This window comes from Ammospiza caudacuta, chromosome 1 (genome assembly GCF_027887145.1).
Source record: "Ammospiza caudacuta isolate bAmmCau1 chromosome 1, bAmmCau1.pri, whole genome shotgun sequence".
Classification (NCBI taxonomy): Eukaryota; Metazoa; Chordata; class Aves; order Passeriformes; family Passerellidae; genus Ammospiza; species Ammospiza caudacuta.
Window position 1 is genome coordinate 140,590,547 of NC_080593.1, and position 26,496 is coordinate 140,617,042.

The 26,496-nt window shown below is 33.3% G+C and overlaps 1 protein-coding gene across 3 annotated transcripts in view; it reads left to right on the forward strand.

The window, feature by feature from the left end:
- Positions 1-26,496, forward strand: part of CSMD3 (CUB and Sushi multiple domains 3) — a 586,238-nt gene that overhangs the window by 491,885 nt on the left and 67,857 nt on the right. For all 3 annotated transcript variants that reach the window (XM_058820586.1, XM_058820594.1, XM_058820602.1), the window contains 10 exons: positions 2,759-2,968; positions 4,428-4,616; positions 7,816-7,993; positions 10,015-10,160; positions 13,110-13,190; positions 14,337-14,450; positions 18,598-18,786; positions 19,183-19,329; positions 21,850-22,038; positions 25,966-26,151. In XM_058820586.1, the coding sequence (XP_058676569.1) occupies positions 2,759-2,968; positions 4,428-4,616; positions 7,816-7,993; positions 10,015-10,160; positions 13,110-13,190; positions 14,337-14,450; positions 18,598-18,786; positions 19,183-19,329; positions 21,850-22,038; positions 25,966-26,151 (1,629 nt within the window). The remainder of the gene's footprint in view (positions 1-2,758; positions 2,969-4,427; positions 4,617-7,815; positions 7,994-10,014; positions 10,161-13,109; positions 13,191-14,336; positions 14,451-18,597; positions 18,787-19,182; positions 19,330-21,849; positions 22,039-25,965; positions 26,152-26,496) is intronic.

Genomic DNA, 26,496 nt, shown 5'->3' on the forward strand with positions numbered 1-26,496 from the left:
AAGGGAATACGCTATTTTGACAGATGATTCCAAAGACATTTGCTAATAAAGAAGAGATAATAAAAATCTGAAATATTGCTTAAATTTCAAATTTAACAAAATGGTATCTTCAACTGCATCCAGAACCTGCTGTCTTTTTATCCCAAATACATTGCCATCTGCCTCTTCCTTCACTTTACTGCTATCCTGTCTCTCTTCCCATACTGACTCCTTACTACATTTTCTTTGCTTGCAGTCTGCCAGGCTTTTGTGTCCAATAATTCTAACTTAACTCTTCAGACTGCTATTTACACTCTGCATTGTTAACATACTATTTAGTTTGACTTCCATTAGGCAGGAGATTCAGCTACTGAAGTTTTGGAAACAGTTTCTTGGATAACTAAGTTTAACCACCAAAATCAATAGCTCTGAACTGCTTTGTACCAACTGAAGTTTATTCACTGGATTTATGAACTATTTTCCAGTTCATGTATAGGCAAATGAAATCATTCATTTCCTAGAAGAAAACTAAAGCTGCATTGATTGAAACATGCCTGATGGTTTTTTGCTGGGATTCATAAAGTCAGAGGGTTTTGAGAAAATGGTTAAAAAGGACAAGCCTTTGAGAGAAGTTTTGTGAACATTGCTAATACAGCAAAAAGTTTTCTAAGCAGTAGAGCAGACGTGACACATAGCACAATAGACTTCTGTAAAACTGGCCTTATAAATTGCAACAAAGTTATTTAATGTATATCTTTAGAACGTTAGTATGACTAGATCTCTGTGCTTTGTCTCTCATGAACGAGCCATTGTATTAACTACCATTACGTGTGTTTCATATGATTGGATAAATTTCTTGTTAATATGTTTTGCTCTATGTGTGATTAGCTAAAATCTAAGTTGAGATAGTTTTATACTATGCTGTAATGTAACACCCCCTTAACATTTCCTTTAAATCAGAGAGCTGTTAACATCCTGTCTCCATTGTCCTAACAATGTACTGACTGATGTGCTAAATAAATAGCTCATGACACTAATTCAAATTTGCCCCGTCTCCGTTCGTTTGTAAATACCAACCAACAGCACTTTTTTACCTTTTTTAAGTGAGATATGTTTGAAACTAAATTGAATATTAAAATAAAATTTCAGTGTAAAAAATAAAAATATTACTTTTGAAGCAATGATGGCTAAAACTGGTTTTAGTGATGCTGTGACTCTGATCTACTGGAGGCATGTCCAACTCTTCTGTGTAGTAAATAGAAAAACTCAAAAACACCATCGTGGGGACCTTCTACAGACTTTCACTTGTTTAACTCTTTTTAGAAAGGTTTTCTCCCAATTATAAGTTACAGATCATAAGCTTCTTCACTGTAAATTAGCTAATGGTATAATGTTTTTACTAAGGACACTGTGTTTATTTGCATAGATAAATATATTAACTACTCTTTCAAGCAGGATGTCTAAACTGCAAAAAGACATGGCAAAAAAAATAAATCAGTCTAACAAGCTGAAGTTTCAGACAAATAGAGGTAGGTGCTACTGGCAGAGCAAGGGATGAATACTTCTGAAGATTGATATGGTTCAGAAACTTGAAGAGAAAGACAGTGTAATACAGAGAGCAGGATGATTTGCGAAAATATATTTATACTTTTGTATCAAAGAAAGTTCATGAAAGAGGAAAAATCTGATAGCAAGGTCACAGGAGCTGGCAGCTGTTAATGACAGTTTAACTTTGGATAAGTGTATGGTTCACAGGATCAAATTAAAGGCCAAAGTATGGTAGAGAAAGGGCAAAGACTGAATATAGCTTGATTCTCTGTATAGGAAATATTTGGAAGGCTGACAAAGTCAAAGAATGACACTTAAAAATGCTTTCTTATCACTTATAGACTGTCTTCAGATAAAGCAAGACAAATTATCAGGGTAACAGTAATGGAATTATGCACATAACCTGCATATAAAACGTTACGTGCTTCAGAAAATCTTTTATAAACTTTACATAATATCTGAGGGAAAAGTTCTAAAGGACAGTGAGAAACACTATTTAAGTATTACAGTTCAGGAGTTACAAAACTATTCATGACTTTCAATAATTTACCTGACATTATATCTTTTACTTTCAGTTTTATATAAAATTCTGTTGTTTGTCTTTGCCAGAAATACCAGCAGGACTCAATCATCTTTCTAGTGAAACTACTGCATTATCATGCCATAGTTGCAATAGATCCAAACAAACTGCAAATTTTCTTGGTTGTAACTTATACAGAAAAATCTTATAAAAACAGGAAATGCTTAAGAGCCCTATAATTATTCAGTGCATAGAATTTTCTTCTCAGGCTGCATAATTTTTGTAATACATCACCAGATTAGGAGAGATAACTTGCTAATAGATCTAAGCTGCCCTCTTATTCCTTACTGAACCAAATAATCAGAAAGTTTTTTCACCAAAACCATCATATTCCACAGTGTATGTGTGAGTAACACATATGTTCCCCATGCACTCTGCTTTCACGAATCCTTGGGTACCAGCAGAGGCTCTGCCTGCCTGATACTCTGAGCTGGACCTGAGGCCTTCCTGCTCACCATCTAGTCCAATTTAAAGACTGCTGGCAGATGTGCACCCCACACACATCAAAACTGTGAAATACACAGATAGTAGCCAGGTAGCACATAGATTTCCACCTGGTTATTTTCTGCAATTATCAGTATACAATGAACACTTTATTTTCCCTCCTGGTTTTGGTACTGATGGTGTTTATTTACTGACAATGTTTTTCAGGTGTCCATTTGCAATTTTTGAATTTCTCAACGGAGACCATACACGATTACTTAGAGGTTAGGAGTGGATCTACAGAAACTAGCACTGTTATTGGAAGACTAAGTGGCCCTCAGCTACCAGCCTCTCTGTTCAGCACAACTCATGAAACCAGCCTATACTTTCACAGTGATTATTCACAGAACAAACAAGGATTTCATATTGTATATCAAGGTGAGATTTGGACATTCTAATGAGAGAGAGCGAGGTGGCTATTATAGATTTTATGAAGTTTTGGGGATTCCTAAAAATAAATATGAAAGATTCTATGTGTTTTGGTGCCAAGCTTTAAACATTGAGATAAAACAGAAGAATGAAGAAAGTTAAGATGAAAAAAACCCAATTAATTGCATTTTTTTTTCATTATAATCTGGTCAAAGGTCAGCAAACACATAATTGCCAATATCTGAAGCTGATTGACATATTAATTTACATTGCATGCCTTTACAAAGGAAACATCTCTATTCCATGTTTGGAAGCATACTGGAATTTTAATTTAGTGTAATGGGTTCTGGAAAGTGTACATATAAATACTGTTTTGTATTACTGGATGAATGTAGGCTTGTGCAAATTAATGACAACCCAAAAATCAACAAATCCATTTTATTTCCTAGTTCACAATTTCCTGAAGGTTCTTTTCTTTTGTACCCGAGTATGTCATGCTGAGCTGGTGAAGATCACGAGATCATAGTTCTATTTATAGAATTGCATTTTCATTTAAAAAGGATTAGATCACCACTGTTCATGAAAAAAGGTCAAATGTGTATTTTAAAGTAGACCTGTTTTCATTATACAAATAACACCTAAGAGTGATTTAAAGAGATTTTACTTTAGAGCAGTCTCCTACTACTCTTTTAATAGTAACAAGTCCAAATTGATTTGAACTCCGTGTAACATTCTGGAAGTGAGCCACTGTAAAAAGAGTTAGCTTTTAAAGAAAAAGTCAATTCGAGGTGTAAAGTGCTAAGGACAGTAAAAACCGAAGCCCATATATTATTATTAGTAACAGTGATAATTTAGGAGATGTTGTAATTTGTCAAAAAACTGGTAAGTTCTTTTCTCTGTTTTAACCACATAAGACAAAATGGGTTCTTTCAAATATAAATGACAGGATATTCTTATATTTCAGACTGCACACAGCTTATTTGCTCTCACATTGGTAATAGGAAGACAATGCTTCAAATCTTCTTGGAAAAACATTACCAAGATGTGTGAGAAAAGCTTGTTTTCAAATTGGACTTATTCACTATAAAGTCTTTGATATTCCAGTTCGTTATAGAGCCTTTAATTCTTCTGGGAAAAACAAATAAAAGTATAGACATGTTTATTTCTCTTTTTCCTTAAACAGAAGAATGTAAAACCTGACAACTTCTATTGGATCAGAGAAGCACTTCATCTATCTCAGAACAGTATCTTCAAACAGCAAAAATAAATGTTACCTAACAGCACAGAAGTGTAGCCGGTTTCACTGTACTTCTCCAGCTGTAAAATCAATGATTTGATCACGAGCATCATGAAAATTTCGTTCCCATCACATAGGCTTTTATTTTTATTCTAATTAAAATTCTTATTTTTGAGACAATCAGAATTTTTATTTTACTGATTTTTTCACCCTTATTATTATTTATTTCAGCATATCAGCTACAAAGCTGTCCTGATCCTCGACCATTTCGTAATGGTTTTGTTATTGGAAATGACTTTACTGTGGGACAAACTATTTCATTTGAGTGTTTTCCTGGCTACACGTTGATTGGAAATTCAGCTCTAACTTGTCTTCATGGCATCAGCCGCAACTGGAATCATCCTCTCCCCAGATGTGAAGGTACGTTCCAGGTGACCTAGAAACCCTTCATCATTTGAAAGTCTTCCTAAGACTGTTAACTGAAGTCATTTCAGCTTTTGATTTACAGAGGTCTGTATATTTACAGTGTAGTCTTTGCAAGGGAAGTATTCAATTTTGCACTTTAAAATTTTAGCAGAGAAGCTGAAATGTTTTGTAATGCGCAGTCTCTTAAAACTTATATGAGATACAATGTTTGCTTTTGGAAGGTTAAGCTTAAAGTCTGGAATATGGAGACCCATGCAGCTTTTAATCTAGGTGAAGCAATGAAGTATAAACTATGGACTAAATTAAGAAAAAATCTTCAAAAATTGAATTTACCAATTCTGGCCACTTATGTTCTTTCTTATCGGTTAGTAAGAAATGATAAAGCTGGTCTAGAGTGAAATTGTACTCCAGCCAGTGCTCTGTAAAATCATTTGTACATATGTTTTTTTTCTGAATTTTTTTTAATTACATTTTTTAACCTTTTACATTTGTTTTTTTCACTTGTGCTTGAAACAAAAAAGAAGGTTGCAGGGACTGTGAATTGCACACAGCTGTAATTTTAAGGAGACAGAATGACTGTGGTGGTTCTGTAGAAGTGTTTATCTCTTCCCTAGCTATGCTGAAAGGAACCTGTTTCTAAGCAGCAGGCCAAAGAAGCTCAGTCCTCCACTTAAAGGCCTAGCTCCCCTTCATATTGAATGGTGAAACAGCATTGAGAATGGCATCCTCAGAATCACATAGGAGAAATGCCCAAATAAAACCCCCCAACAACAGCACAACAGCATCCCACCACCAAAAAATCTCCAAAGCCAAATGCAACCACCCAAATAGAAATTAAAAAGCTCCTCTGTTTTCTGGATTTTTTCATTATATTTTGCACCATATACCCAAATTTAGGTACTTGAATGAAAAGCTTCATTATTCAAAATTCCTGCTGGACTCAAGTGAACCTTAGCAATTTTGGGGGGATTTGGTAGGGAAATTAGGACTGGTACTGAATTCAGAGGGGGAAGCTTTGTAATATAAAAGACAGATGGCACCTACACTGTCATTTTTTTGAAAGGGGAAGAAGTTAATTCATTATAATTAGGTTTCACCACTCATTTTCTGGATCTTGTGGAGTAGTAATGCCTTCATAGTTCATGTCTTAAGTGCTAAACACTTAGCTTTTCCTGTTAGTTTGTTCTTGTTTTATTTTCTGTGCCTCACAATCAAAACAATTTATTGAATGCAGAGATTCTGTTTCTTTGAAATACCTTACTGGAACCAATAATTTAATTAGAAAATTGTAAGATGTCCAAAGCATGTTGTTTCTGAGTATCAATTTCGATGAAGTTCCTGAACAATAGCTGAATGTTCTTTGTTTCTACTTAATTTGATATGAAAAATGAAGATTAAAAAATCCACCAACTTGATAAAAGAGATTTAAGATGCATATTTTCTGCATAATTACAGACTGTCAACACTACTCAACCCCTAGACAAATTTCTTAAATTACATGGGGGTTTGTGCTGATACTTACTGTGGTATTTTTAGTAAAGGGTTTGTGATATTTTTATATGTTACAGATATTTTTGAGTTGGTTTTTGGGTTTTTGTTTAGTTTTGTTTTGTTTTATTGTTGCAGGAAAAGGATAATGAGTTATCTTCTAGTTTCACTTGGTTTGATTTAAGATAAAGGTTTTGTGTTCAAAAGCATTAAAATGAAGTTGGCTTTTTTGTGTACACCTAGTACCAGAAATACATGGCATGTCTTGAATTTGTATTTACTTTCATTGTATTTGCTTTATTCTAAGACAAGATATACAAAGCCTTTTTTAATTCCTCAGATATCTTGAAGCAGACAATCTGAATTAAATAAGACTAAACTAGCTTCTGTTTAAACAGTTTTATTCTCTTCTTGCATCCCCATGCACCTAACATTCCTTTAACCTGTGCTCAGCATCATCTAACACTCTCTGACCCTTCTAAACTCATCTTCCTTGCTTTAACCTGTTTGGATTCTGTTTCCTCTCCTTTTCCAAGAATTCTTGTTCCCTGACAGTCATCAGACCATGTTTTCACTCCCCTAAGAACTGGCTGCAAAACCATTTCCATCTGTACTGCTCAAACCCCCTTGAGCCTTTAAGGTTAAAGCTGAAGAAAAGCAGTGCCCAGTCTGTTGAGTCTGAATGGTTAAAGTGTCACTGTGCATCAGTTCTTACCATACAGTTCAGCACCAAAGTTTATAAACATAAACCATAACATATGTTTTTGCTAAATACAAATGATGCATAATTCCTATATGTCAAACCTATGTGTCAAAACTGCTCTGGTTGAAGATTTGTAAACATATTTTAGAAAATGTGTTGCCATACCATGCACCTTGTGGGGTGGAGTGAGCAAAATAAATGTATGCAAAATAAAGCAAATTACACAATTTTAAGCTTTGCTTACTTTTCCAGAGCTAAGCTTGTATAACATTTCTCTTCTGTAATAGCTGAATCTGAAATCTGTATGGAGAAAATATAGTTTGGACTAAAATTTTTCCAGAAATATAGAGTTATGAAAGTCCAGAATCTGTATGGTCCCTCTTGCACTGTATGATGTCTAAAATTAGCACTCTTTCACACATATTACAGAGAGGACTCTTACTTTATGTACCAGAATTTATATCCATAAATGCAAAATTACTATTCATACTGTTGGTCACAATGTTTGAATTTTGAAATTCTTCTCTAACCTTTACTGACTCCTCAACCTTGTATGTGCATTCTTTCATGTGTTAATTTTGGTTGGCTATCTTCTTGTGACCATACATGAAACTATGGTCCCAAGAAGATAGCCAACCAAAATTAATTAATGTGATTTGTTGCTGATTTGTAGCTAAAATTTACACAAAGTCCTGACAACGTAATTTTCAGTTGTGTAGGGAATTTCCACCTGTATGTATACATATTTATTCAATTCCATTTCTGATAGTATTTGTTGCATCAGAATGACTATTTTTTTTTACTTTTATATTTGACAAATACTGTCAAAATAGACTTCTAAATCTGCAAAAAGCTGAATAAAATCTGTTTTCTTTGCACAGGAATGGTCATATGCAATGAAGTTAAGTGCACCAAACGTGTTCAAAACTAGAGCTTTGATATAGTCTAAGTAAAATACAAAAAGCATTTACTGGCTATTTTTAAAAAGTGTCTTTTTCATAGCTCTGTGTGGAGGAAACATAACTGCAATGAATGGCACCATATACTCTCCAGGATACCCTGATGAGTATCCAAACTTTCAAGACTGCTTCTGGCTTGTAAGAGTACCACCTGGGAATGGAATCTACATCAATTTCACAGTTCTCCAAACAGAGCCAATATATGATTTCATAACTGTCTGGTAAGAAAACACTTTTGGCATTTATTTAATCTTCATGTGACACTATATAACCAAATATGAATTTAAAATAATATATTTTTGATTTTCCCCTTGAAACTGGTGTTTTCTCTAGCAGAAATGAATGAGTTGCACCAATCCATGTTTTTCATTCTCTCTAGATAGCAGTGGACAAGAAATCAAAAACAATAATAGTGTTTCTCAGTTTGCCAACAAAGAAAAGCATAGAGAGGTACGCTATAATAGTTCATCAACAATCAAGAGAAATACTACTTAAGAAGGGAGTGATAAGGAGTTTTAAATGTAGATATTAGTGTTTTAGGAAAAGCTACTAGAAACTAAAGTAGGGCAATACTTCATTAATTTCTTCCAAGTTGGCTTCTTTTATTCTTAAGAGTACATAAAATGAGAGGCTCTTTTTGATTTGGCTGTGACAAAGCAAATTGAGCTTACAATAACTGTAAACAAATCCTATTCTCTGTGTACTTGAATCCACGCCTGTCGTGGCTCTGCATGATGACCCTCAGCAGCAGCCTATCACATTAATGCCTGCAGCACGTGTTTGAAGACATTTAATGGCTTTAGTCCTCATTTGTACACGTGTAAAAGTTGTATTGTATACATGATGGCTATTTAATTATGTAGCCTATACCATTTCTGGGATACTTTTTATTAAAAATTTTATAGCACTTTCCAATGCAAAAAAAACCCCTTTTTATTCATAATTCAAATGCTTCAAAGCATACAACTTCGTTGCTAAAACAGAAGGGAAAGGGTCAATGTGCCATAATTTGGAAAACATATTACTACAAAATTTTCAAAATAAAATATATCTGTATTATTTTTGGGGTTTTTTAATATATTATGCTAATAACTATTGAAAAAAAAAAAAACCTTTAAATTTAAACATCTATTGCTTACTATTTGACAATTCTAATCTGGAAGGAAATAAGGATGAACATTTAATATTCTTCTATCATGATGCTGTCCTCTGTACAGTTCCACTGTTGTTTTGTACTAACTTTGATTTAATTTTTCTATTGAAATGAGTGTTTCATTTCTCCGTAAGGTAGCAATCATCTTTTGAGCAGTACATGTATTGTCGAAACCATAATAAATAGTACAAAATAATATCAGTACATTCATATGAAGAAGGTTCAAGAAATTATTCAGCTGCTTATCCTACTCAGTTTTGGTTTAAGCTACCAAAAATTATATTAATACCTACCTGTAGTGGTAAACCATGACACTACCTGAATCAAAAATACATGACCATTTATATAAAATTCATAACAGAGTAACACATTGGTTGAGAAAACTCTGAATCATTCATAAAAATAAACTTTAAATCAATTCTTATCTATCCATATATACTATAAACAATAACATTAAAACTATGAATTAGGGGAGAAAAGCTAGGTTAAAATATGCTGACTATAGCATATCTAAAAGTAACTTAGAATAAGCATTGGAAATAAAATGTGCATTTATTGATGTCAACATGCAGTTTTCAAGGGGAATCTTGTATTCAGCAGTCTGTAAGCATTTTGGGTCCATTTTTACCAAAGACTATATTCATTCTTGTATTTTTAATTTATTATTTTAATTAATTATAACAACACTATTTATCTCTTAATTTTCCTATAAATTATAAGATTCAAAAGACTGGTGGACATGAACAGTTATTAATTTCATTTATTTTCTGATAGCCACATTTGAACGTAGAGATACAATAATGTGATCAGAGGTTATGGCAAGTAGATGAAGTACAATCACAAATTCAATAATTTTGAATTGTCTGAAATTTTTATTAGAAAATAAGAATTTGACTTTCAAAAGGTGGTTGAAGTACAGGATATGAGAAGGTCTTCAGCCCTTGTTGTCTGGTTTATCTTATTTTAGTTGTCTCATGCCTTTTAGTGTAATCTAGGGAAAATTTACTACATTCACTTAAAATTTGGAGAAATCATATTAAATTTTTGGACCAGAGAAAGAAAAAAAATTATTCTGTTTGTTTTTCTTAGGGATGGACCAGATCAAACTTCCCCTCAAATTGGACAATTTAGTGGCAACACTGCACTAGAATCAGTCTATAGTACTTCCAATCAGATTCTGATAAAGTTTCACAGTGACTTTACTACCAGTGGCTTCTTTGTACTTAGTTATCATGGTAAGTGTGATAAATTAAACTTTTTCACTGTTTTTACGGGTCACTGGAGGACGGCAAGGCATAAAAAAAGTCTGTAGCTTTTTCTAAGAAGAGTTGTTATTATTAATATGATTGACCACTACTAGGGTAATACAAACATATGAAAGACTAACATGAATTATGAAAAATCATTTCTTTTCTTGACCAGATATTTAATTTACTATTAGTCAAACAAAATAAAAAGATTGCAGTATGATGAGACACGAGCAAAGAAGGCAGCATCAAAACCCTGAAGTTCAAGGTGCACATTCTTTTACTGTTTTACAATGCTTCTAAAATTCCTTTGAAACCTAAATGTTTTGGGAGGACATTAAATTTCTTTTTGAAATTTTGAGGTGTTGCTTTTGTAGAGATACCAATGATAGTGAATTATACCTATGATATATTTTTTCTACACTATATAGTTCAATGATAGTGAACCACAAAGTGGAGTTAGCATTAATCTGCCCTTGAATTAAATACTGACTGAATGAAAATGTGTATGAATTAATTCACTGAATTCTACCTCTTTTTGTAGTCATCCAGACCCTCTGTGGCCAAGTGTCTTGTACATTGTTATAACTACAAGGAAACAGATTGAGAAGTTAGGGTGGGTTGAGGTGCTATTTGAATGCCCATTGGATTGGACATCCTAGGAAATTTGAGCACACTACATCCCGTTTTCTGGATGCTGATCAAATTTTGTGACTAGAAGATTTTCTTTTTGACTTATTAAAGACAGTGGTGAGTACAGATAGACAGAATTGACAGGCTTAAAGGAACTTTAAGCTAAGCAAAACAAAACAGAAAAAATACATAAAGCCTACAATGAAAAAAAACCACCAGCAATTGATTATGGAATAAAGACTCTAGCAGGGATAGGCAGAGAGGGATCAGAATTTCCATTCCAAATCTTGGCATCCATATTGCATGTATCAAATTGCAAAGGACAAAAGGACATTTTGTATTCATTAATGAGTCCATATGTATTGATATCTAGTAAAATATCAATATATGACCAAACATATGCTAAACCGCTCATGGAATCTTAGAATTATTCAGATTGGAAAAGACCTTTTAGATCATCAAGTCCAACTATAAACCCAACACTGCCAATTTTGCCACTAAACCATGCTGATAAAAGGCACATTACATGTCTTGTAAGTACCTCCAGAGATGGTGACTCCTCCTCTTCCCTGGGCAGCCTGTCCCAGTGCTTGGCAGCCCTTTTGGTTAGCTCATTTTTACTAATATCCAGTCTCATGTGGAGTAACTTAAGACTATTTCTTCTGGTCCAGTAATTTGCTAGTATTAAATTGTCTCGAAAGATTTCCTTTTGCTTGTTTCTTCTGTTGTGAAAATTTTCATGCCACAGGTGTGGGCTCTAATGCACAATAAAGATGCAAACCAAGCAGCACAAAGATTACTTATAAAGAAACTTAAAGCCATTTTTGAACTAATGTTGTCAAGACAAATAAATATCTTTGTGTCTTGGAGTCTGTGATCCTTCATATCAGCTGAACAAAACTTACAGTAATGAGGGAAAGGCAGTCAGGGAGTCAAATAAATGCAAGGAGTCAAATTTATTTAAAATAAATTATTTTGGGATTTAAAATAAATGATTTGGGATTATTATTAATTAATGATACTCCTGTTACCCTAAAATTAGAGACATTTGAGATAATTTGTAGGACTTCTTTATTGAATCAATTTTTAATTATGTTCATGATTTTTATTATTATTTTTCTTAAGATGCAAACAGCACAGCTCTTTCATGTTTAATTGGTGTGTTTTATTGGTTTGGCTTTCTGACTCACTGATTTAAGTAGATCTTCATTACCTGAGTGAGGAAAAAGTGTAATAGAAAGATATCAAATTACGGTGACTCATTAGTAACAAAAGGTCTTACTTATGGTATAAATTTCATGATTTTCAAAAGTTGGACCAATTAGAGTACTAAAGGATCTAATCACACAAAGCAACCAATAATGGGTATGACTGAAGCTGAACTGTCATCTGCCATAAATAGATGGTATTTTGTGCTGAAGAGAAATGCTATAAACCAATGCTGTATGAAAATGCAATATTAATGAGAACCAAGCATACTTCATCCTGAACATACACTTTACCACAGAAAAGACTCCACTGTATGTAAAAATATATCAAAGTGAGTTCTGTTGCCAGATTTCTGTCCTAATTGTATTAAAGTCAGATTGTATTTTGTCTGTCTCCAAACATGGGCCCATTTTCATTGGATCTCTGGGGGAAAAATCAGTTTGCACTACTTCTGCATACACTTCCTACTTATTTTTAATTTATTTGACGTGATTATTTTGCTTGGCTGTTGCATCATGTGCTAAATCTGGGAACATTATTTCATGTGAAACTTCAAATGAGAATTTTGAAAGCAGGATTATTCTCTGACACTATCTGCAGGTTATGTATACTCTAAAACTGTTTATTTATTAGGAAATTTCACTTTCAAAATGCTTCTGCCCAGTAGTTATGCTGCCTCCGTGTAGAATCTTTGGGATTCCAAAACTTGTATTTATTGCAAGGTTTCAAAAATGGAAAAGTTCAAAATTAAAATTGTTTCATGAAAAAAAAAACCAAAAAACCAACAAGCAAAACAATGATTGAAAAGTGCAAAAATATTTGCTTTTTGACTAGAATTGCTCAAATGAGAAAATTGGCAACCACTTCTAAATTTTTTATGTTATTTATGAAGAGGATTTCACCACTGAAACTAAATAACTGAGAATACAGACACAACTTCCAATGTTTTCATTTCCTTTATTTTGATTCTTTTGAAAGTTTCAATATAAATTGAGTTTTTATGTTTATCCTGCTAATGTGGGTATTAAATCTGTTATTGCATGGCTATGATAACTCTACTTGAGAATGTCAACTGTGCTTTGTTCCTGTTCGTAGCCTATCAGCTCCGTGTCTGCCAGCCTCCAGCAAATATACCAAATGCTGAAATTCTAGCTGAGGATGACGAATTTGAAATAGGTAATATTAAAATAAAAGCACAACATTTGTTTATGAAAGAAACTTGCTGTGCACAGGGTGCTTCTCAGAATGCAAATCATACTTGTAATATTTTAGATTTTTTTTTGAAAATACACTTTTTTAAGAAATCATTCCTCTTTCTTACGCATCCTGAATCCCATCCATGTTTCAGAGATAACATGTAAGTAATACAATAACTCTTTGTAATTGACCTAATTTTAAAATACATTTGTCATAGTATTTAATATAAAACATATTTCACTGAAACAAACAAACAACCCATAAAAAACCGTGTAGACAATCGTATATTCAATGCCAGAATTAAGGTTCTGTGATTCTAAAAGTAAAATCAAATTTGTAAAAGTTATGAGGATCAGAGAAGGGGATGATATTCTGACTTTCTGAGACATGTCAATAATATTACTTAGCCACTTACAGTTCAAAGAAATATGATTTATGATCTGATTTCAGATTTCTGGTGAGATAGTTTTGCTCACGTTACAGCAAAGAAAATATTATTTTTAGTATATTCACCAATACATGATTAGTTATATAGGTCACAAAGGGAAATTACCTTTTTTATTCCTTTTCTCTCTGTAATACAGGCCAAAGAGAACTTCTGGAATATGCAGGTTTTTACTTTTATTGGTACATAAAACTACATAAATTTTTGGTTTCTTAATTAAAAAATGAAAATTCTTATTCTCAGAGTGCCAGACCTAGATAACATCAACAAAACCATTTGGTATTTAATTTTTTCCCTCAGGATTGTATGAATTACTGACTTGATCTTAGACCTTTATTTAGGTCCATAATGTTTATCCTATAAATTATATTGCTTAAAGCTCTATGGACATTTGCTTCACACAGCATCAGTCAAAGCCAGACAACTTAGCAAACTATCTAATAAATAATGTGGTGGAAAGGAATGATAGATTCAGCACAGTGTGCAACACAAAGCTCATTTACCACATTTCTTAGACTAATCAAAGTTGTTTATGCCAGAGGTCATTTAGCCCATTGTATAATATGGTGGTAAGAAACTTCATTAATCAATAATGTTTTCAAAGCTAAAAAGTCCCAGTTAATTGCTGTTTAATGCTTATTTTGTTTGTGTGTTTTGCCCTGTGTTGTTTTTCTGAACAGGAGACATCATAAGGTACCAGTGTCAGCCAGGCTTTACGCTGGTTGGGAATGAGATTCTGACATGCCGGCTAGGGGAAAGGCTTCAGATGGATGGAGCACCACCCACCTGTCAAGGTTTTTTTCCTTTTTATTTTCCTGCTGCCATACCAGTTCAGTGGTGATTCCTTAAATAACTTCTGCATCTCTTTATATGAGACAGCATACTGAAACTATTTCAGACTTTTGATGATTTATCCCACTATATCTCTCTTTGGTTTGTTTCATGTATTTCAGATATTAATGCAAAATAATTAGTAATCTTTTAATGAACTTCACAAGTTGAAAGGTCTGCTTCTCTACTTTGTGAAAATAATTTTACAATTCCTTTTTATTTTTTTTAGGAAGTCTGGTAAATAACGAGACTCATTTCTCTACAACCTAATAATGTGAAAATTTATATGGGAATTCTAAAAGACGCTAAATTAACATAGCATGGATTTGGGTGAACAAGCTCACAAAATTATTTTTTCATGCAATTTTAACTACTTGCATTTTTTATTCAATGTATTCCAAAAAACAGGTTTTCTGCATGTGTGTGTGTGTTTGTTCACTTTTTCTCTTATTGAGAATTGTGAACACAGAGATAATGCCATCTCCTTGATAAGGTCAAAATTATTACAGTTCTACCAGGCACTAACATCACACTTTAAACTAGCATTTATTAAGGCAAAAATTGATGTCTTATGGTAGAATATAGATTTTCCATAATTAAAAAAAAAAAAAATCTTTCTTTCATCCTAAACTGATTAGGGAACAAATGAAGATTGGCCTTGCACATGCTTCATTAAAAAATGAAATCTCCTTGCAGTTCCAGCAATGGGCATGAGTTTATGTTTTGCTACTAATTATTCCAATTATATCTGGAAAGATAAATAAGGATCTAGAGTTATAAACATGTATGATAAAGCTTTTTCAAGAAAAAAATACCAAAGCGAAACACCACAGCCTCATAAAAGTATAAGTTATATAAACAAAAACCATTTTGAATTCGGCTAGTTTTGTGTTATACTTTTGTGATCCCTCTGTTCCTGAGCTTAGTATTCTAACATCTACATTAGGATTAAAATACTTTTTCAAATCAGTCCAATAAGTGTGTTTGATTTATATTTGTATTATATGAAAAATACTGCCATCTGTTTTTTTCTACCAATCTGATGTTTTGGTGTGTCCTTCTACAGTAATTTTCATTCATTAACATATCCATAAAACACCCATGATGAAAGATTCATTGGGCAATAACAAATTAATTATGAATAAATCTAGTAAATTTACAAGCAAAACTTTGTTATTTTACTGTTTCTAAGCATTTTCTAAAATTATAAAATAGTGCACAATGTTAAGAAATTAAACATCAGTATATTAATTTTTAGGACGTTATTATTACTATATCATTCGCCTGAGCTTTCAGCTGAGAATTTAAAAAATCTTGTATAAATATACTCTTTTCCTCCATTCCTAGAAAGCTGGAAGTTACTCTTATAACTGAATAAGCTGTTTTCCCCTGATTTTATGAACAAAACTATGCATAAGTCAGTCATTCACAGCACTGAGTGTAGTTCTTAAAATGCAAAGTGAAATTGAAATGTGAGCTTCATAAGAACTTTTACACTGATAATTTCTGAAAATCTAGACATTTCGTTAGATACTAATGTGTCTAGAAATAGCTTCCAACACTCCAATTTAAATTTAAATCCTAACTTGCCAGACGTATAGCATTTAATAGGTGAAAAACCATAGTAACGTCCAGGCATTGCTTTAAATGTTAAAATGATGCAATATTAGATAGGGCAAATAGGGACATATGTGTTGATCCTGAAGCATTCTCTCAGTGTGTGTTGCTGAAGGCATTTTTGTATTCAATGCAAGGCCCAAGACAAAAACTCAGGAATGATGACTTCATTTACCGTAGTTAATCTTTTATCTGTCAGATATGAATGCTAAACATTGGTTCCAAAGCTAAACTTTAAATCTATACTCTTATAATTTCTGTTTAAAGCAAAATGAAATTAACATGGTCTTCAGAATTAGATTTGGAAAATTAAAAAGAAAATTGCAAAAGAATTTGTCAAATTGTGCTAAAAATGACCATTCCTACTGGCAACCTAGAAAAGAAAGCAGCATATTTTCTTTTATCTTTGTTTATCTGATGTCTAAGTTTGAAGATCACAGATATAAGTTCCATTTCTGTAGTAAAAGATGAATAGACAGCTTTGTGGAACCTAAAGGCAGCAAAAATACACGCCAAAAAATTTCTGTGTTTCATGATTTTACTGTATTGCATTGGTCTATGGATAAGCTACCACACTTCACTGTGCAGAGTGTAACATGCTACGTAAGAGTCACTTTCAAGGAAAAGTCTCAGTTCTTCTGATGGTTCATATTAGTATGAGTGTACTAATTCTTTTCACTGGGTAGACCATATGGGTTTTTTTAACTTAATACTGTTAATTCCTGATGCTTTAACCTTGTGCATATCTTATATGCTTTAGCCAGTATAGTATATAGTCAGGCATTTGATTGAACTTTTCTTTAAATTTTGACTTAAAATAAATCAATACCTACATTCAAAATTAATCCATAAGTAAATCTGAAGAATGCTGCTGAGCAAAAGTAACATAAAACTAACATTAGTCTTGAATCTTATATATTGCAGTATAGATATAATAGACAAATGACAAATTCCTAAAAAAATATTGATGCAAACTATATTTAATATTTATGTGGTAATTTTAATTATTGCATGTTAGTTTACATCACATTTAGTACTATTTAAAAGTATGTCAATTTTTTTTCTCCACTTTTTCTCTTGTGTGTGTCAGTTGGATGAGCATTTCTCAAAATTCTTGCAGATTTCCTTTAGGTGTGAAAATAATCACTAAATTCCACAAGTTTAGCCAATTTTTATCAACTTATTTAGTTAAAATAAGCTATCGTGCAAACAAAGCATGTAATTTTGCCCTCAATTTTCTTTTAAATTAGCTTCTACTTTCAGGATAAAATGAAAATTTCAGACTAAGAAGATTCAAAGTATATTTTGCATCATAATAAGGGGACCCTGAGAAAATTCTTTAGTGATATCTCTTAACTATATCTCAGATAACATTTTCGCTGATTCATGAAACTTACCTACTCAATTCCCAAAGGGAAACTCTTTAACAGAAACAAGTCTTTAAATTCCCCATGAAATTCCTGAGGGATGTTTAGCCAAAAATCTTGAAATTAAGGACAGTTTGTAAGACAAAACCAGCTGCAAATAAATGACTGTAGCCAGATCCCTGTTGTGCTCTCCCTGCCACACATTTTTATATAAATATATGTCTATATGTATGTATAAAGTTGAGAGGATTGCTTTGTTCATTTTCTTGAGATATGTGACACAAGTGGCACAGCACTGAAGTTTGACAGCCAGATTCCAGCCATGAGAGTTTTGTTAAATGGGTTGGAGGCGCTGTATTCAATTTCTTCTTGAGTAATTGAAACAAAGAGGTCATGAGAAACAACTCTTGAAGTTTAGCAACTAGATGATAATTTGCAACCAAGATACAAATATTTTTAAAATATGTGGGCAGTACAGTTATTCAAGGTCAGTTTGGATGCATTTGAAGAGGGTTGGACTAGATGATCATCAAAGGGTACTTCCAACCCAAATATTCTATGATTTTTGCAAAGTTTTTTTTAAGAAGATACTCCTTTTCTCTCCCTTTCTCTGCTTTCCTGTATTCTTTATCTCTCTTTATAATTCAATAATTTTTTCATCATAAAACCTGATTTTCATAATTAATGAGACAATTTTATTTCCAATGGTCTTGAGAAAACTAAGATCCTATTCTTTTTCTTGTGTAACTCAGGACTAACTCATCTTCATGTAGGAGTTAGTTGTCAGTATAAAAAGAGTTCAAAGCTTCTGTTTATCAGTGTTAGGTTCTGAATATAATGAAGACATTTGTTCATATAGCATGAGGCAAATATATTTTTTGAAAAAACTTCCAATAACATGGCAATATCAACTATTTCTATTTAATGAGATGTGTATTCTTGTAGACCTAGTGAATCTAGATAAATTCAAAATTAAATAATTTTATCATATTTTAAATCACCATGTTTCTCAATTTAAGGAAATAGAATGAGTAATGCAGTTCTTTAAAACTCGGGAAAATCTCATCAATCACATGAAATAGAAATAATGGTCTTTAGACTTTTTGCCAATTTTTCTGTTCCACAGTGCTCTGTCCAGCAAATGAAATGCGTCTGGATTCAACAGGCGTAATACTGAGCCCTGGATATCCTGACAGCTACCCAAACCTCCAGATGTGTGCATGGACCATTACTGTGGAAAAGGGTTACAATATCAGCATGTTCTTTGAATTCTTCCAGACAGAAAAGGAATTTGATATACTTGAGGTTTTTGATGGTAACTATAGAATACATAACTTTGGATGATACCTTGTCTATATAATTCGGTTTTTTAATATTGCTTCTGTCTAATTACTATCATTTATGCATATCATATTTTTTCAGTATAAAAAAAATCTTAGGCAATTATTTTGATTTTTTATGATAAAAAGAACTGTTGGATTACTTTATTTTAAAATTGTATGGCATGCTACACTTAGAAATAATATTTTTTTTGAGCAAATATATAACTTCCAGTTATAACATATTTCAATATTTTAGTTCAAATTAATTTACCATTTGCTTGAAGGAAGTTTTGCATGTATGTTAATTGCGTGCATATGTTTTATTGTATGTTATTTTAAACTTTGTAACTCCTTTTGTCCTTCTTCTTTTTTCCTTCCTTTGTACCAAGGACCAAATAGTCATAGCCCATTGCTCATATCTCTCAGTGGGGACTATTCATCTTCTCTAAATATAACCAGCAATAGCCATGAAGTATTTCTCCGGTGGTCAGCAGATCATGGCACCAATAAAAAAGGTTTCAGGATAAGATATATAGGTATGCAAATATGGCTTTTTATAACGTGCATAAAATTTCAATGTGGAACATTTGTTTATGTGAAAAGGGTAATATAAGCTATGTTCAGTATCCTTAATTAACCAAACTGAAAGAAAATCCAATCTGTTCTATATATATGAATCTAATGACCCTCATCTTGTGAGGAAAAAAAACCCCACACATGTGCTCTGTAGAGAATTAATAAAAGACAGGGGTTCAAAATGGCATAAGGCAGTACTAAAGATAAAAGAAGCAGCTTCCCCATCTCCCTCCCATTTATTTGCACTTGTGTACCTCTTCATACTAGGGTGTTTTTCTAACAAGATCTTTATGCAATTTGTCATTAAGAATTTTGGTGGGATAGGGGAAAGCATTGCAATAAGGCAGGAGTGAACAGCTATAAAGTGGAAAAATGTAATACCCTGAAGAGTTGAACTTTTTAATTTAAGGTTCAACAGAAACAGCAATCAACATTAAAAGAGATAAATTAGTATGTAAAAAAGCCAGTATTTTATGTGTTATTAATTCAAATTAACATATTTAGGAATAGTGTATGGAAATGGTACCTGACAAAGTTAGATTTTAGTAAAATTGCTTTTACAGAATTATTATATAATATTTATTTTTCTGGAAAATCTTTTAATTAGTCAAGCTAAAATAGATTTGTTGCAATTTACAGTAATTGCCCAAAATAGATATTTGAATTTTTTTATGATGACCAAAGATATGAAATACACACAAGGAAGACTACTGGGGATAGTATCTGTAGATATTAGAGAAGTTATTGGCATAAAAGCAGTTCAATTTCACAAGGTGGATAAACACATAAAGAATAAGTATATAATTCTTTCTGCTGATTTTTTTTTTCCTCAATTTTTTGGCTACTTCACAATTGGAGAAAAATAATTATGATCATATATACTGCAAATACATCAGTTCCATCTTTCCCTTTAGGAGAGGATCGTTTTCTCAGATTTAAAATATTTGTCATTCATTAGGTAAAATTTACTGTTTACTAGGCATAAAATAATATATATGCTATTGATTTTCATTTCCTGTAGTCCATTTTGGATCTGTTAAAAGAGAAGAAAGAGAAAATTCTTCGAAGTCTTTCAGGCAGTGAGAGAACGGTTGAGAGGCAGACAGGAAGTATTTTCTAGTGGTCTGTTTCACACAGAAAATACTGGTATGTCTCTGTATCTTTGGTTCTTTCAAAAAGTGCAAGTCGGGAGACATTTACTGTAAGGAAGAAAATACTTTCATAGTATTTGGTCTGAAAGATATAGTAGTAGTTCTGATTCTGCTCTTTTCTTTAGTGTGTTTAATAAATATCTTTTGTAAACAAACAGCCATATGACTCCATTCTGGCCAGAGGAAGCTTTCACATGAGAAAAACATTGACCTGAAGGAAGTCGTGAGACATGGAAAAATTTAAAGAGCGAGTAAAGCAGCAGATCTCCCATTTGCCTGAGAAAATAAATATCAAGTTATCAGCATTCCTTCAAAGCATAAACAAAGCACTTGGAAACAAACTTCCAGCACAGTTTTCTTCCCAACAAAAAGGGAAAAAAGCCTTTATGGTTTGTAGCTATTAATCAAATTAATCAGAGACCAAGTTAAACTTTTGCACACACAAAATTCATCTTAAAGTGGTTACCAGGTTATAAGAGACTTCTAGTCCACTCCTATGACAAGATAGCCAAACCTAAATTGCTTGGTACTCAATAAACAAATGAGATAAAGGAGACATAGTAAGTAACCAGTGTTTAATGTCAGAGTTGTTAAGTACATAAATAATTTCAGATTATAAGAACTGTAACTCTTAGAGATGTTTTTTCTCTCGTATTGAGTTATGATTTTTTTTCATAGTCTCTAGATAAGACTCCTGTAAAACTTAATGTGTTCTAAATAAATCAACAGCTAAAAGCAGTATTTTTGCCATGGATTTATCACAGTAGTCATAAATATCATTAAAATCTATTTTTAATGTTTTACTTCAGTTCAGTGTATTACAGAACTTGAATGAATGAACTTATTTAGGGCCAGAAAAAAGGACTATTTAAAAAGAGTTGTACTAGTATTCAGGATGTACTAGTTATTTCCCTCTTTCTCAAAAACTTGTATACTACTGAAATGTACACAATTGCAGTAAATTTCATCATAAACTAAAGTTCAGTAGTATATTTGATTTAAAAAGAAGATGGTAAAAAAAGCCCTAACCTCAAAGCTATAGCCAGTTATAAAAGTGAGCTATAGCCAATTATAAAAGTGAGCTATCACTTCATTTTTTTGGAGTCTACTGAAACCTGAATCTTGTAAATATCTTTTAAAGCTCTATTTTTATTACCTTTTTATTTTGTGAAACTGGTCAATGCATGCATTATCATACATAACATACAACTTTTAGCAATGGTTTCTCAGTGTCCGATCAGATGTCCACTGAGTTCAACTAGAATTTCTCAAGAATTGCTACACGAATTCTGAACACACATTTTATTCCTTTAATATTTATGTTTCCAGCTCTGTACTGCAGCACCCCAGAGTCGCCCCCGCACGGTTTCATTGTCAGTCAGACGGGCGGACAGCTCAACAGCGTGGTCCGCTGGGCGTGCGACCGCGGCTTTCGGCTCATCGGGAAAAGTACTGCCGTGTGCAGGAAGTCTCCATATGGGTATTACTCCTGGGATGTTCCCGTCCCAGCTTGTCAAGGTAAATTCTTTTGTTAAAAAAAAAGATACACTCTAAGAAACTTTCTTTTTCTTTTCTGACATAAAATGAATAGAAGGGAAATGTTTCAGGGTCATACTTCTGCGCCAAAATTTTTCAAACTCGCAAGAAAAAAAATGCACTTTTAAGAAAATGCACTTTCAAGTGGAGCTAATAAGAGTGGCATGCAAAAAAACACTGCTTTAATATTCAGTGAAGAATATTGAAGAACTTCCTTTTGATCCAATAACAATTTCTGAAATTTCACATAAGTCTTCAAAATGCTGGTCTTCTTTGAGAACGAATATGACTAAGGTTTTCCAAGGACTGTGTATATTTTTAATGTACATCTTTGGAACTGGAACTATGTTCCAAAGTTTGTGAAAAGGGAATAGATTTTAATGTTTCAGTTCGATTAACTGAATTAATGTTGCCTAAGCTGACATATAGTGACAAAACATTTCTGTGATAGTTCTATTTTTAGGGAATTTTGGATATTTCCTATTTGTAATTTTTTCCTCTCTAAGTATCTGATGTGGCAATAAATTTTCCTGATTTTTTTTTACATTTTCCCCTAACTAAAAGGTAATTTTCATAAAATCATACAAGGGTTTACTGGGAAGGGACCTTAGAGCTGTAGTTCCAGGCCCTCTGGGATGGGCAGGAACACTGTTCGCTCGACTAGGTTGCTTAAGCCAGTCCGACCTAGCCTTGAGCACTTCCAGGGATACAGCATCCACAACTTCTCTGGACAACTTTTCTATGCAAGTTTCCACAAATGTGAAATTCAGCTCATAACTGCCACAAATTAAAATGTCATTGGGTGATTTTTGGGAGATCTGTTAATTATATAAAAGTCTGTTGTCATGCCTTGGTGGTTTACATCTTGTTTCTTAAAAATTTACGGTTAAGGGACCGATGTATTTTTCGTGTGCCACAAGATTGACTGTTAACATGGATAATATGACTCAAAATTTATCAAGTCACAAATGGAGATTTTTGAATACTGAAGGAGTAATTAATCTCAATGGTAGATATAGAACACCTCAGGTTGCAGCTAGGATGTATCTGATATATATTTTACTGACTGGTAAAAGACACAAAAAAAGCATGGGAATTATGTCCATTACGTGAATAAGCAATATTGTGGAATTTGTTGGTGCTTAGGATTGTAATCAATGCTGTTTACATGTCACAATTATTTTGCAAGTGGATATTAATTTTATGCACTGCTGAATGCTAGCCCCGATGTGACACAATGAACATTGTTTGGACAACTCTTGTAGTTGTCTCAAAGCTTTTATTATCATTAGCGTGCTTCTGAAGGAAGAGGTTAAACAAGGCCAGGTATGCAGTAAAGAGTGTTACTTGGTTACACAAGCATATAGCTGTCATCTTGGAATGGTTAGATTTACCTAATCTGCAATCCAAGCTATTGAAGAATTTAAGAAATAATAAACATAGTCATGTTTTCATTTTAGTGCCATAGAAGTTGTTTCTTTCTTTGGTGATGGCAAGTGAAATAGTAGTTTTATCAGATGTTCAGTAAAAATGGAAGGGGAAGATTCTTGTTTAATTAGCTTGTCACTCTTTATCTCTCTGGGGTCATGTTCTCATACCCTCTAAACCTTTGAATTCAGTAATAGTTTCTTGGGGGTCTTCAATTTCTTAATCACAGTTCTCTTATTTTTTTTCTAAATGTGAGTTTGTCTCTCCTTGCCAATAGATGCTGTGACAGTATTTGGTATATGTTCTTATGGTTGCCAAGACAGGGCAATAGCAAATTAGAAATATTTTACTGTGATCTTTTTAGCAGAATGTGTCTGTACTGTGGTTTTTGATTTTTCTTTTTCTTAAATTTCCATGTAATATGCAAGAGTTTTTTTTTAAGGCTATGCAAGCATATTTTAACATTGATTCTTATGCCTCTGTTCTGCAAGTTGTTATAGGATTGGTGCTTTACCTGTGTCTTAGCTGTGATTATTAGCTCTGGTACTGTGCCACACAGTTGTTATATTGCTTATGAAGCAAATCAGTTTTATGTCAGATCAGCTCCCAGAAGGGGCAAAAATAGATTGCACTCTTTTTTTTCCCAAGTATTTATACATAGTCTGAGAGGATTTACCTTCCTGTGTGGGCATGATAGGTGCTTTCTTAAGGCTCAAGATTTGACTTCAAAGTAAGGTAGTTCAGACTTAAATGTCTAAGCCCTTTTTTTCCACTTTTTTTTTTTTTTTTTTTTTTTTTTAATCTGACCTACATTAGATATATGGTTTCAGAATCTGGAAAGGGGTTAGTTTTTATTTTTTTGGTCCCGAAACAGACAGAGAATTATTTAGAACCAGATCTTCTCTTGGTACATTATTTTTGTTAAAGAAAAGAAATAAAATAGTAGCTTATACTTTTATTTGCAGTTTTCAACTTTCTCCTCTAAGAGATAAAGGAGCCAGCAAGGAGAGGTGCTATGCTGGATCTTTTTGTCAGCAACAAGCAGGGGCTGATGAGCAATATAAAGCTGAAGGGTGCAATGACTGTGAAATTCTAGGGTACAAAATCTATAGAGCAGAGAACAGGGTGAATGCTAGCTAGCATTGACTTCAGAAGAGCAGAATTTGACCACTTCAGAGATTTGCTTGGTAGAGTACCATGGAATAAAGCCTTAGATTTAAGGCTTTATAGACAAAGATAACTGGTTAATAGTCAAAGGATGACTTCTTCCAAGTTCAGAGTAGTTTGCATCCTTAGAAATGTTGTCAAAGTCAGGTAGAAAATTCAGGACACCTGCCTGGATGAGCAAGGAGCTCCTGGACCAAACAAAATACAAAGGCGAAGCCTAGAAAGGGTGGAAATAAGGACAGGCATCCTGGGAGGAATGCAGGCAAGTTGTCCAAGCAGCTGTGGATCAGGTTAGAGCCTTGATAAAATAAATCTGTCCATGGTTGTCAAGGGCAACCAAAACAGCTTCTAAAGATATATTGGTGATAAAATGAAGACCAGGCAAATTGTAATCCCTGTCCAGAAGGATACAGGACACTCAGTTACCTGGGACAAGGAGACAGCTGAGCTACTCTGCAGTGGTTTTGAAAGACTTCACTGACAAGTGCTTCAGTCTGGCTTCATAAGTCACAGATTACAAAGATGAGGGCTAAAAGAAGCCTACAGGAAACCTGGAGAGGGGCTTTTTTCAAGGGTATGCAGTGACAGAATAGGGAGAATGGCTTTAAAATAAAAGGGGATCAATTCAAATCACACATTCAGGAGGGAATTCCTTACTGGTTGCCCAGAGGAGCTGTAGATGTCCCACGCCGGGAAGGCTGGACTGGACTTTAAGCCATCTGATGTAGTAAATGATGTTTCTGCCCATTGCAGAGGGATTGGAGCTAGATCTTAGAGTTTCACCCTAGGCCTTTCACCCTAGGCCATTTTATGATTCTATGATTCAATATTTTCAAAAGGGTATATTCTTTCTGCTTTCCAGGTGGAAAAAATAGAATGTTGAAAGGTAATTTTAGTGATTTCCTGAGGTCACAAAGTACAGCCGATGAAAGAAATCTGAACATAAATCATATGACACAGAAATACAGAAAGTGTCTTTCTCAGACTGGTGCCTTGCTGATTCAACCATGCTGGTCATATATTTTTCCAGATATTTTCTATTCCCTTTTCTATATTGTCACCTGCATTTTGAATTCTTAGCTGCAGACTTATGAACCATTATTCTTATTTTTTACTTTCTCCATCAAAAGCTTCATTGTATTCAATTCCCTAAAATTTTAAGAAAATTTATTTTCATGCTTAAAACTCACATTAATGAGGTAAAAATTAATTTTCATGAATTTAAGACTAGTGATTTTACAATGTATAAGCTCTCTGAGGTCAGTGGAAACTTATAGTGAAGACATAAAAAACTTTGTCTTTGTCTCTACTCAGCAATATCTTGTGGAATTCCTAAAGCTCCACTAAATGGTGGGATATTAACTACAGATTACTTGGTTGGCACCCGTGTTACTTATTTTTGCAATGATGGATACAGGCTATCAGCCAAAGAGCTTACCACTGCAGTCTGCCAGCCCGATGGCACCTGGAGCAATCACAATAAAACACCTCGCTGTGTAGGTGAGTAACACGTAAGAAGTCTCTGGTGAGTAAAAAAACCCGTCTGTGCATTTTTTTATATATCCATGACACAAATCTTCACATGACTTAAATGCTCATCTTCAGGTTACTTTAATCTATGAATTATGTGCTGGTATTCAATTATTATGAAATGCACATATGAAGTATATGTAACTAAGACATGCTGAAATTTCACAGCATAAGCAGAATAAACATGCTAGACCTTATAGATTACAATCAAGCTAATAATCAATTTACAGTTAAATCAAAGTTAATGGTTGCAGAGGTTTTCTACAAAAGTCATCTCTTCAGTGATAGCTGCATAATACATGTACTGTTAGCAAA